This window comes from Podarcis cretensis (assembly GCF_951804945.1).
Source record: "Podarcis cretensis genome assembly, chromosome: 5".
Lineage (NCBI taxonomy): Eukaryota > Metazoa > Chordata > Lepidosauria > Squamata > Lacertidae > Podarcis > Podarcis cretensis.
In genome coordinates, this window is record NC_137174.1 from 14,501,753 (window position 1) to 14,515,004 (window position 13,252).

General features: G+C 45.9%; 1 protein-coding gene and 1 long non-coding RNA gene across 3 annotated transcripts in view; both read left to right on the forward strand.

Annotated features, from left to right (window-relative positions):
• Positions 1-13,252, forward strand: part of LOC307215863 — a 135,344-nt gene that overhangs the window by 53,043 nt on the left and 69,049 nt on the right. The window lies entirely within an intron of this gene.
• Positions 279-13,252, forward strand: part of PIK3AP1 (phosphoinositide-3-kinase adaptor protein 1) — a 48,209-nt gene continuing 35,235 nt past the window's right edge. The window contains exons 1-2 of one of the 2 annotated variants that reach the window (XM_079975164.1): positions 279-613; positions 11,455-11,862. In XM_079975164.1, the coding sequence (XP_079831290.1) occupies positions 496-613; positions 11,455-11,862 (526 nt within the window). In that variant the 5' untranslated portion in view covers positions 279-495. Of the gene's footprint in view, positions 614-3,768; positions 3,954-11,454; positions 11,863-13,252 lie in introns of those variants that run through there. The other variant, XM_079975165.1, reaches the window with a different exon arrangement.

A 13,252-nucleotide genomic window follows, 5' to 3' on the forward strand; every position in this document is an offset into this window, starting at 1 on the left:
TGCGCGTGCACAAGACCACACATTCTAGTTTTTATTTATTTATTTGAAAAGCAGTGGCTCCCGTCAACAACAACAACAACAACAACAAAACCCACCCCCCCAAAACATATAGATAGGAAAAAGTATCAAAATTCAATCGACTTTTCGCTCTCTCCTCCCCGCTACTCCAACCAAAGGGAGAGCTGGCGTCCCCTTATTTTGGGATTGTTTTAAAAAGAGAGACGTCTGGCATCTTGGGGTTTTAATTGGGCACTAGCTGATTATTTTTATTACTATTACTTATATAAAAAAAAGCAGCTCCGCCAGCGGCTTGGCGCAACCTTCGGGGTTTTTGCGCCGACGCGGTGGGATTTTACGCAGCGCGTAAACGATTGGGAAGTTCAAAGCGTCTTGACTTCAGAAGTGAATGTTTTGGTTGTCGTGCCCACGGTACTTATTTAGTTATTTGGTTGCTACGCGAGGATATAAGACGACCATTGAACTGTTTGTGGATAGATGGATATGGCATGTTCAGCAAGCATGGTTCATATCGCCAGGGATGATGGGAAATGTAGTCCAGGAACACCTGACGGCCGACACGTTGACTACTTCTTTCTTTACCTTGGAAAAGGCGGTAGGTGGCGAGCTCCCGTTAGGGTTTCAATGGTAGCCCAAAGGGAAAATCTGTGCCGCGGGAGTCCTTAACTCGAAGGACTTCTGATGTGGCTAGCAATGCTCTTTCTTACACTGATGCACGAACCAGAGCAAAAACCAGAGTTAAACTGGTTTAAAGCGACAGACATTCCAAGGACTATTGGCTGCAGATAATGCTAAGCGCCTTTATCATTTTCAAAATTAGGTTGGGAGATGGCAGAACTAAACACTTATATGTGTTGAGAAGCATGGGTGTAGCCAAGATTTATTTTACAGGGGGTAGGCATTATGTTAGGGGGGCAGAACTGAGTTATCTGTGATACAATTGGTCAGTTAGTTAAGTATTTCTATTTATTTACTTGATTTGGGGGGGGGCAGCTGCCCCTCACTGCACCCCCCTAGCTACACCCATGTTGAGAAGTGCATATGCCAGATTTTTTACTTATTTATATTCTATTCAGCACTATTTTTCTAGAAAAATAGGTGCCGGAACTCACCATGAATGCCTTCCATGTTCTCTTATAATGGCAATGGCGCCCACCTGAGAGATGCCAGAACTGAGTTCTGCTGAGTTCTGACTGAAAAAATCCGATTGTATTTATAATCCACCAAGGAAGCCAGGGTAATGTCTCCCTCTCTCCATACTATTCTCACAATAACCCTGTGAAGTAGGTTAGGCTGAGAGACAGTGACTGGCCCAAGGGCACCCAGTGGGCTTTGTTACTGAGTTGGAATTTGAATCTAGAGCTCCCAGGTTCTAGTTTGACAATGCAACTGAGGCTGCATTCCTATGCACACTTATATGAGAGAAAGTGGGTGGTTTTTTTTTTAATTGTATTTCTCTTTCCTCTAGTTTTTAACATATCGATATGGGGTATATTGTCTGTTTATTGTAAGTTGCTTTGTGTTGCCATGGGCAAGATAAAGCAACTAACAATTTTTTTGTATCTAACAATACATAATAATAGTACCGTAAGTCCTGCTGGACTCCGTGAAATTCATTTGTGTAATGCTTGGGCTGCAAAAGACTCATAGCATAACCCTGTGCGTGTTTACAGAAGTAGGTGGATCATAGGGAACTTACTCCTAAGTAAGCATGTATACCACTGCATTGTAACAGACTGGCCCAATTGTTAGGTTAGGCTGGCAACCACTAACACAAGCTCTTATTATTATCCTATGGGTTAGTATAGGGCACCAGACCAGCATGGAAGGAAGGAAGAAAAGTAGTATCAGACGGAAGGATTTACAGAAGAAACAGGTATTCCTCAGCCATCAAGGATTGTGAAAATAAGAGCATTTTAAAGCAGGAATACAATGGGCTGTTTCACATCAAGGACATTGCTAGGTACTTAAGACTTGGGAGCACGGCCTCATGAAACAAATTTGTATATACACTATATATGCAAATCTAGGTATCTGAGCAAATTAAGGTGGTAGTTTGAAGGGGGTCTGTCTCCCCGGCACTGTGCCCAAAAGTGTAATAAGCACAGGGAAAAAAATCATGTCAAGGGGGCATGAGATCTGGAGCATAGCACAAATGATCTGGGGATTGAAGGATTTTTCAATCTTGGTCTCTTGGGTTCTCATTTTTCTGATCTAAAATTCAGTTCTTCACATTTCTGTTGCAATTTGTGATTAAATATTCATAAGTTTTGATTAATGTGCACATTTTTACAAGCAATTCCCCCCTATATAGTGCATTTTTTGTATGTTATTTTCACTTTATATCCCATTTTTTACACTTTGGTTGGTTGGAGAAACGCAATGCAAAATATGGATAAGTGTAAATTTCAAAGGATGCCTTATTTCTCATATTGTTTCAGAAATTTCAAATTCAATTCAATTCATTTGTTGCATAAAATTTATATATCTCTTGTTTGTAGAAAAAATATCAAAGCAGTTTGCCTCTAAATGCTTAGTGAATATAATTGTAACAAAAATCAGCACTGCCTGCCAGTTATTTAACGGGCCCAATTAAAACTGCTGGTGCCGACCTATAAAACCTTACATGGCTCTGGACATCAATACATTAAGGACCTCCTTTTCTCACACAAATCAACCCAGACCCTGTGTTTGCCATCCAAGGCCTTTCTCTATGTCCTTCCTCCCTGAGGGGGGGGGGGCAGCAACACAAGAATGGGCCTTTTTAGTGGTGGCTCCCTGATTGTGGAATGCTACCCCTAGGGAGGCTCTTCTGGCACATTCACTACATATCTTTAGATGCCAAGTGAAAATTGAGAGCCAGCTTGGTGTAGTGGTTAAGAGCGATAGACTCGTAATCTGGTGAACTGGGTTCGCGTCTCCGCTCCTCCACATGCAGCTGCTGGGTGACCTTGGGCCAGTCACACTTCTCTGAAGTCTCTCAGCCCCACTCACCTCACAGAGTGTTTGTTGTGGGGGAGGAAGGGAAAGAAGAATGTTAGCCGCTTTGAGACTCCTTCGGGTAGTGATAAAGCGGGATATCAAATCCAAACTCTTCTTCTTCTCCTCTTTACCCAGGCATTTGGCCATTAAATAATCTATGGCCTCTTATTCTCATGCTCTGCATTATTATTTTATTATTATTATGCTCCATAAATTATAATAATATTGTACACTGCCCTGGCACCTTTGGATAAAAGGTGGTCTATAAATCAAATAAATAAACACCCTTTTGAGTGCATTGCTCAGAGATGGCCAACGATGGGCACTGCCTTTCCAAGACCAAAATAAACCACAGGTAAAAAGTGTGTGTTCGGTCTGATAGGATAACCTGTCCCTCTTATTAGGGGTGTTGTAACACCTGCTTCATAAAGTCAGGTATGAAACCCCCACGCATCAAGAATAGCATATCCCAGACTTTTCCACGCGGGGGGTGGGGGGTGGGAAGGATGTGCTAGTTTTGTTTTGCATATTACTAGTGTCTGGTAACGCAAGGCAGGGGTCTGTTTCCCCGGGCTATGTTTTAAAAAATTAAATTAAATTAAAAATCCATCCTTCCAAGAGGACGTCAGGGTGATATACCACACAGCGGGGAATCTCCCCCCCCCCCGAGAAGCGGTTGGCTCCCACCCCCTATTTACTTTCGTGCAGGAGAAAGTGGAACTGGAGGAAGTGGTCTCCGCCCTCAGCCAGACTCTTGCAGAGGCGCGCAGGGAGCCAGCCCTTCCGCTTCTCTCTCTCTCCCTCTCTGTCCCGCAGCGCCGACGGGGCCAGGCGCCCCGCGCGATTAGCGGGAGCGCCCCGTCGGTTTTCCTCCTCTGGCTGCCGGCCGGAGCTCGGCTTCCCCGAGGCCAAGAAGTCCGGCATGGCGGCGGCGGCGGCGGCGGCAGCTCCAGGTAAGTGCGCTTTCCGTGGCGCGCAAAGCCGGAGGCGCCTCTCCGGACGCCTCCCTGCCGCGGCGAAGGGGGCTTGGGCAGAGCCGCCTGGGGGTTCACAAGCTCCCTTCGCCGCCCTACAGACCGCCTTGTAGAGGGGGGGAGAAGCACGAGTCGGGCTCTGCGATCTTAAGTTTGAGGCGCCTTCCTTAGCCGAAAAAACTGGTGGCCACCCCGAGGACCTCGGAAACCCTTGGTGGCTTGGACGGGCCCCGTGTTTCCTTTCTCCAGCCCAGACCCGGCTGCTTGGTCAGTTTGACCTCGGCAATAGAAGCCCTAAAAGTGCGCTTTGACCAATCTCACCAAATCGATGCAGATCAGGTGGGACAATTTGACCCCCGGCTGTTTCACGGGTGGAAAAAGTGATCCTGCTTGATCACTTTCCCAACTATTACAGTGGTACCTCGGGTTACATACGCTTCAGGTTACATACGCTTCAGTTACAGATTCCACTAACCCGCTAACCTCGGGTTAAGAACTTTGCTTCAGGATGAGAACAGAAATCATGCAGCGGCGTCGTGGCCGCAGCAGGAGGCGCCGTTAGCTAAAGTGGTCTTCAGGTTAAGAACAGTTTCAGGTTAAGAACGGACCTCTAGAACGAATTAAATACTTAACCCGAGGTACCACTGTATATAGATGTGTATGTTGGTTCATACATCCTGCTGATCCAGTGTTGCAGTGTGTTTAGTCGGAAGGAAATGCCCCAAAGACTTCAGGTCCTACCAGATGCTTAGGATTGTAGTACTGTATTGCAACCCAGTTCTATGCATGTTTACTCAAGAGCAAGCCCTGTATATCCAGTGGGGCTTCCTCCCAGCTAACTGTGCTGCACACAGTCATGTTCTATGCATAGTTAGGCGCACCTGTGCTCGGTGACGTTAAGAATGACTGTCTCTGCATAAGATTGCTACTTAGCATCCTGATCCTGTGCATATTTATTCGGGGAATTAGCTCATAAATTTCGCTCATCTAAATTAAGCTTGCTGTCAAGTGAGAACTGCAGTCTTACAGCGCAATCTGTTGTATACATGTCTGTTTAGAAGCAAATCCCACGGACTCCAGTAGGGTTTAGAGGAACTGCAGCCTTAATCTCTTATTGTTAGATTTTACCTGGACTGTCATATGTAGTCAGGGTGTTAAAAGTTTGGGCTGTTGAAGTTACCCCATGCTGTTGAAGTTACCCCATCCTGGCCTCTAAAACTCACACTCAGAATAATCTTGACAGTTATGAATCAGCAGTTCAAGGTCCTTTCTTGTTTGGATATGCGGATTGGGTAACACTAATGGTTAGGGATTGTTTTTGGTGATCAAGCTTGGCAGCACTTCTCAGCTTGCTTCACTTGTGTTCACTTGAGTTCCACTGCTGAATTGGGGACTGAGCGCTGCCAATTTAAAAAAGGCATTAGACAGGCTTGCTGAGCTTGTTGTTGTAGCCCGATGTAAGCAGCAGAATGGTAGTTTGCATCGGACTGAGCATCATTCCAAGGGTGGCTTCACATATTAGCAGGATAGGATGTGTGCCCTGTGCAAAGCCAGCCACAACTAGGTTTATTTAAATCAATTGTCTTTTGTGCATCCCCAAGTCTACTAAAGACTGCAGTCTGAGGCAGAAAGCACAAGTGAGTTTCTCTTCCTTTTTTGTCTGTGTGCTTCCGTGAGAGTAATTTACAAAGGGGGAACTCATGCATGTCCCTTATGGCGAGCTGCATGAGCTATTCTCACATGAGGATCACACCCACATTACCCAGAAGCGCATACAAAGGAAGTACAATGCAACTGTATGTGAAATTATAGCTATTTTAATTCCTGTTTATTGCATGCATATCTTGGCATTCAGTGCATCAAATTCCTCAAGGTGGCTCACATTTCAAATAAATTAATGCAACGAGAAGACCTTGCCTGCTTTCCCAAGCTATCATGGCTGTGTTCTAGCAACATAGGACCAAACTACTATACATGTATGATGGGAAGAGTCATGGCTGGAATGACTGATGCTGTATCAAAACAGCAGGGAGAAGGCTGCTAACTTAGTGCAGTGTCAAGCCTATGTCAGCACTCACTTCTCAGATCAACTTAGCAGACCCTTGTTGCTGCTTTGAAGCCAATAAAAAATATTGGGAGATCTGATTACAAATCTTCTACATCAAATGCAGTCAGGTTCTTATTCACCCTATACTTCCAAGACAATATGAAGTATTAGCTGGACACAGGCAACCATGGCAAAATATAGACAGCTAAGTGTCTTGTAATACCTTGCAGAAGTGCCCGGTCCACCCATTAGGCTTGGGAAATAAAGGTGTCCCAAATTGCAGGACAGCCTCTTTGAAGGCTGAACACAATGCACCCATAGCCCAGCTCAAGTCATGCTTCATTGGGGCTAGCCCTACCATTAGGCAAAGTGAACCAACCACCTCAGGCAGCAGATGCTGGGTGCCAGTGGTGGCAGCTGCCTTGCTGTTTCTCTTATTTCCCCTCTGGGAAGAGAGCTATGTGACATATTCTGGTCCCTGCAAGCTAACCTACTGCATTCGTTGTGAAGGATACTACCCCACAGCCAGCAGTGAATTAAGAATCACTTCCCAGTCCAGTCAGCTTCTGTATGTTGACTAAAGAGAGCCGCCATCTTGTCTTTCACCTCAGGAAGCAAAAGGTTTTGGGCCAGCCCTGTGCTACACAGTGGCGTAGCGTGGGAGGTGCAGGGGGGCCCGGCCGCAACATCTGGGGGTTAGGGTTAGGGGGCGCAAATCCATGGGTTAGGGGGCGCAAATCCATGGGTTAGGGGGCGCAAATTACTTGCCTTGCCCCGGGTGCTGACAACCCACGCTACGCCACTGGTGCTACATCCCTACAAAATGAGAAAGGAGTGAAGGGCGATTGAAAGCGCCATGGGACCAGGTTCCCGGGAGCAGATAAACTTTCCCCACGTGTACTTTTCTTCCTGAAAGTTCTTTTTAAAAGCCTTTTTGCTCCCTGCGGGGGCTGCTTCCACTCACAGGGAACTTATCCCATCGCTTTCTGTTTGGCATCTTTCAAAATGGGGAAATGCCCCCTTTGGTGGGGTTATGAACCTCTCGTGGGCCTTAGGTACAGGAGTTGGGTTATAGAGCAGGCTGAGGTCACAGGAGTGCAGGGCCAGCATAGCTGAGGGAAGAGCTGGAGAGAAAGGAAGTTGGTGTGAGGTAAAAATGGGCTGATGAGAGAGGGCCCCTGATAAGGCCAAGAGAGGGTATGTGCTGTGGCGTGACTGGGAGTGCATTCCCTCCAACATTTCTCCGATAAAAATAGAGACATTCTGCACCAGGAAGCTTCTCCCGCGTTTGACCTTGCCGCAAACATACACATCATATACACATATTCATCTGCCGCCTTGAGCCAATGACAACCTCTCAGCCTAGCCTACCTCGCACGATTGTTGTAAAGAAATGTGTGAGGGAAGGGATTATGGACAACACCTTCAACAGATACGGAATGAAATAAAATTTTAGCTGCAAGCTGCCTTGAGTCCCTGTCAGGTGGAAAGGCAGGTGACGACAACAACAACAACAACCGAAACTGTGAGAATGATCAGGAACATACCAGAGAGTAAATCCTATTGAACTCAGTGGGACTTAGTTCTGAGTAAAAATGCTTAGGATTGCAGTGTAAGGCTGCCCAGTCTTTACCCAGTTACTTGTGAGTAAGCTCTGTTGAATTCAGTGGGACTTAACTTCTCAGTAGACGGTGCAAGGTTCCATTAACAATAAAGGAATAAGCACTAAATGCATTTTCTTTTTTCTTTTTCTTTTAAATGGTTGCCTGCAATTAAATAATTTAAAGTGGATTGGTGACCTTTTCCTTAAAAATTATAGGAAGGGCTTCGTCGGCCAGCTTCACCATTTCCTTCAATTGGTGCAGGATTCCCCCCCCCCCCAGTATAAACAAGACTCCATTTTTGCACCTACATACACACATCACTTTTAATTGTTCACTGGGATGTGGAGGGGAGGAAAAAGGAAAATCGGGACATCCTAAGATCAAATCAGAAACCGGGACGGCTTCTGTAATTCCGGGACTGTCCCTGGAAAATAGGGACACTTGGAGGGTATAGGAGTAGATTGAGGGGAGAAGTCCAGAGCCACAATTCGGAGTAGATAACAGATGGGGAACAAAGTACAGATTTGTCCGCAAAGCAGAGACCTGAGGAAGCAATGCTGGCTGAAGAAACGGGATGAAAGGAAAGAAGGACGAGCCATTGAGCGTGTTGAACCTCCGCAAAATCTCCCACAAGGTCTCAAGACAGGGTGCCATTATTGGAAGGAATAAAGTTGGCAGAGAAGGAAGGGTTGGAGGACTGGACGCTCTGAGAAGTGTAGAGGACGGTCGCATGAGGAATTTTGTCAGGAATGTTGTCACTGCCATGTTAGCACCTGGCAATTGTAAGGGGTACAAAGAGCTCCAAACAGTAACCTTGGGAGGTTAATTCAATATACAGTGGTGCCTCGCAAGACGAAATTAATCCGTTCCGGGAGTCTCTTCGTCTAGCGGTTTTTTCGCCTTGTGAAGCAAGCCCATTGACGGCTTAGCGGATAATAATAATAATAATAATAATAATAATAATAATAATAATTTATTTGTACCCCGCCCATCTGGCTGGGTTTCCCCAGCCACTCTGGGCGGCTTCCAACAAAGATGAAAAATACACTAAAATGTCACATATTAAAAACTTCCCTGAACAGGGCTGCCTTCAGATGTCTTCTGAATGTCAGGTAGTTGTTTATCGCTTTGACATCTGATGGGAGGGCGTTCCACAGGGCGGGCGCCACTACCGAGAAGGCCCTCTGCCTAGTTCCCTGTAACCTCACTTCTCGCATTGAGGGAACCACCAAAGGCCCTCGGTGCTGGACCTCAGTGTCCGGGCAGAATGATGGAGGAGATGCTCCTTCAGATATACTGGACCGAGGCCGTTTAGGGCTTTAAAGGTCAGCACCAACACTTTGAATTGTGCTCGGAAACATACTGGGAGCCAATGTAGGTCTTTCAATGTATGGTCTCGGCGGCCGCTCCCAGTCACCAGTCTAGCGGCCGCGTTCTGGATTAGTTGTAGTTTCCGGGTCACCTTCAAAGGTAGCCCCACGTAGAGCGCATTGCAGTAGTCCAAGCGGGAGATAACCAGAGCATGCACCACTCTGGCGAGACAGTCTGCAGGCAGATTAGCGCTTTTAGCGGCTTTTAGCGGCTTTTAGCGGCTTTTAGCGGCTTATCGGCTTAGCGGATAAGCAGATAAGCGGCTTAGCGGCTTAGAAAAGGGGGGGGGGGGAGGAAAAAAACCCCGCAGGAACTCGCAAGACATTTTCGTCTTGCGAAGCAAACCCATAGGAAATTCGTTTTGCGAAGCACCTCCAAAACGGAAAACCCTTTCGTCTAGCGGGTTTTCCGTCTTGCGAGGCATTCGTCTTGCGGGGCACCACTGTATTGATCTAAGCTGCCATGCTTTTCACACAGCAGGCTTCCGGCATAATTTGCTTGTGCTAGGATTTACCATTTTAGCAAGTGAGGACTGTCACCCTATTCCCTCTTGTATAGAGGTGCCAGGGCCACCAGGTAACAAGGTTTTATAGTTTGTCTGTTGTGTTGTATAATCCTATACAGCTTGCTGTTTGTTCCAGGATTTCCAAGTTAGGTAAGTTGTTTTCTCCCAGCTTGCACAAAGATCTCTTCCAAGGTGCAGTTTCCTGAAGAAGCTGTGAAGCTTTGATAGCTTTTGTCAACAATTGCAGTGAATTATTAGCACTGCAAGATGTTTTGTTATGCATTGCCAGCTGGACAAATGGTAGCCTTTCTTTTACTTCAGCTGTGCTAAAGTTCACATGGCTAAGCTTTTGTTAAATTTTGTGAGTAATTGGCACATCTTTAATGCCAAATCTAGCAATCAGCAGGAAGGAGCTTGAGCTGTTAGCTCCAGAAATCACTGGGAGCTTCATTGAGTTTTCTAGCAGTTTATCAACATGATATGTTAATCCCATGACTCTATGCATAAAGGTATAAAAGAACAATTCAGTTTAACAAAAAATGGGGAAATGAAAACCACTTCCTGTGGTTGATCTCACTACTGTTGATCAAATGCCTCCTTCAACCAACAGTTGCCTGGTAAGAGAATCCCTGCTATATTATGTTCAAAAGGAGAGGCTCATATATTTTTCTGCATCATAAACTGATGGATGCTTTTATGTAAAGCTTCTTGGAGTAATAATTCCATGGAGAGTGCTTTCAGTGCTCTAAAGGAATGTAGATTATATGTAACACACAACAATGATTTGAGCAGAATAATATCACTTCGTGCGTAGTGCATGAGCATGTACTGCGTATGTCTATGGAACCAAAATAATTGCCACATTTACTACTACTTAGAGGCAGATGATTCACAACTATTTATCACACGTAACTGACCGATTTCCAGCACAATGTAAAGAGAGAGAATATACCGTATTTTTCGCTCTATTGGACACACCAGACGATAAGACGCACCTAGTTTGGGGGGGAGGAAACAAGAAGAAAAAAAATCTGAATCCCAGAAGCCAGAACAGCAAGAGGGATCTGGCTTCTGGGATAGCCGCTGAAGCCTCTCCCGGACAGCGGGATGAAGGCTCCCCCTGCCTGGAAGAGGCTGCGCACGGGTAAGCTGCCCTCTGTACCTTTCCCCATCTCCCGCAAGAACTGTGCGCTCTTTAAAGGGAGCATGGTTCTTGGGGGCTTCGTCCTGCTCCCCTACGGAGGCTTCACGGGGGCTATCCAAAAGCCAGAATAGCTAGAGGGAGCGCTGCGCAGCACTCCCTCTCCCTGTTCTGGCTTCTGGCTTAGCTGCGGAGCCTTCATTCGCTCCATAAGACACACACACACATTTCCCCTTACTTTTTAGGAGGGAAAAAGTGTGTCTTATAGAGTGAAAAATACGGTAACTACTGCTAGATCAAGATATATACTTATTCTGAGATGAATGCTAAATTATACAGAAGATGTGTCATTTTAATTTTAGGATATTTAAGCAGCCTAAATGGTTTGCGGGATTGTATCTCAATTGCATTGGTAGGTAGGTTGCGCTCAAATTGCTAAAAAGTTTTGTTTTACCAAGGCTTGACGTTGCTTTCACCAGACCTCATTTCTATGGTTTCCAAACACTGGTTTGTTCGTAGTCGTTATTGACACACTTCTGTCCTAATCCTGTTTACCTTGCCCGCTGCTGTGAAGCTTGGTGATTTAACTAGGGCAGGTTAAGATGAGCCACAGGTGTAGTGGTTCGAGTGCTAGGCTAGGACCTGGGAGACCAGGGTTCAAGTCCCTACTCAACTTCCTGCTTTGCAGGAATCTTCTTATCTCACATGGGGCTCAAACTCACAACCGTGGGATTATGCTCTACCAACTGAGCAATGTAACAAATAAACAAGATTCCGTTTGTATAATGTTTACATTATTTATTCCCTCGCAGAAGGACACTCCAGTGCACACAGTGTGCTGATTCTATATGGGAACGACGCCAGTGAATGGTGCAACTACCTTGAGAGCATCTTTCGCTCGTGCCAAGAAGTGTGGAGCTATCAAGTGGAGAGCGGAACTACTATTTCCACCGAGGAGCTGGACCTCTTCAAGAGCAGCAAGTGCATCATTATTCTGCTGTCCTCTGAGCTGGTGCAGAGTTTCTATGCCCCTGATGTCCTCCAGAGCCTGCAGAAGGTTCTCCAGCCCCCCCATAAAGTGGTGAAGCTGTTCTGCGGAATATCAGAATGTGGGAATTATCAAGAATTCTTCAAGGACTGGTCCCAGTGGAAACAGCTTACCTACGATGATGACCCAGATGCCTATGTTGAAGCTGTCATGAAGGCTATTTCAGAAGGAGGTAACCTGGTAATACCTGTTGAAATGTTTGGATTTTGACTGTGGCTTTAAGTCGCTCATCCGCCTCCTGTTCCATCGTCTCAGTCATGGGTACCTCATCAGTACCTTACAAACCCCATGAAAATTGCTGTCAATATTATAAATTCAGAATGTTTATGGGAAGCTCTATTACCATTTCATATATGGATGGTGTTTCTTCCAGTTTATTTAATTATTATTTGCACATATAACTCATCCTTCACTGAATAGTCCTAGGGTTGGCTACAAAAGCATCTCAATTAAAAGCAAGTACAAATCGTTGTTAATAACATAAAATAAAACTACAAAACTAACCACTAATTAAGTTAACGAAACAGCTGTGCAAAACAGCTGTGTAGGAGGAGAGAAGACCAAAGGTGTGCCATGACCAATCGTTGCAAAGAATGCAACGATGGTGTAAAATGCACCTTGAAGGGGAGGTCATTACCCAGAACCTGGGGGCCACTGCAGAGAAGACTCTCTGGTATTGCTGCCATCTAAGTCCAAGAGAATAAGAGCCAGAAAACAGGTGATGCCAGCATTAGTAAGCGAGCATGAATGGAAAATAAAACAGTGAAAGTAATGTCAAGTTTTGGTAAAGCTAAACTTCAAATATTGAGCAATTTGCGAACAACCTACCTACCACTACAGTTGTGATACAATCCTGCATACCATTTATGCTGCTTAAATGCCACGTGTTCATTACAATGTCCTTATAGCAAAGTGTGAAGTTTCAGAAGCTTTAGGTATTCTTAAACTGCTAAAACATCTGCATGCCTTGAGAGTAGAGCCCTTTAGTGCTGCTGGGACATTGCATTTCCATAACAGGCAATTGGCATGTCTTCTCTACATGAGAACTGCCTACCCAGTGGCGTAGCGTGGGTTGTCAGCACCCGGGGCAAGGCAAGTAATTTGCGCCCCCTAACCCGTGGATTTGCGCCCCCTAACCCGTGGATTTGCGCCCCCTAACCCGTGGATTTGCGCCCCCTAACCCTAACCCCCAGATGGTGTGACCGGCCCCCCCTTGCACCCCCCACGCTACGCCACTGTGCCTACCCAAGGAGCCTCCACCTTCCCAGAAATCAAACTCAGTGTTCCCAGCAGTACTCCATAGCCCAAGTGCCAGGGAGTTGAAGAGCACTTCCCCAGTGCTGCTCTTTGGACTCGACCATGCAGGTGGGAACGAAAGCACTGTAATATAATGCCTCCGATGCCCATCCTGAACATTCGGTCAAAGTGGGTACCATTTTGAATGGTCTCAAAAGCCAGTGAGAGATTGTGTAACAGTAACAGGGTCCTCTGTCTCTCAGTAAAAAACCATCCAACAGGATGACCAAAACTGATTCCAGGCCTGAGCCCAGAATGACGTTTCA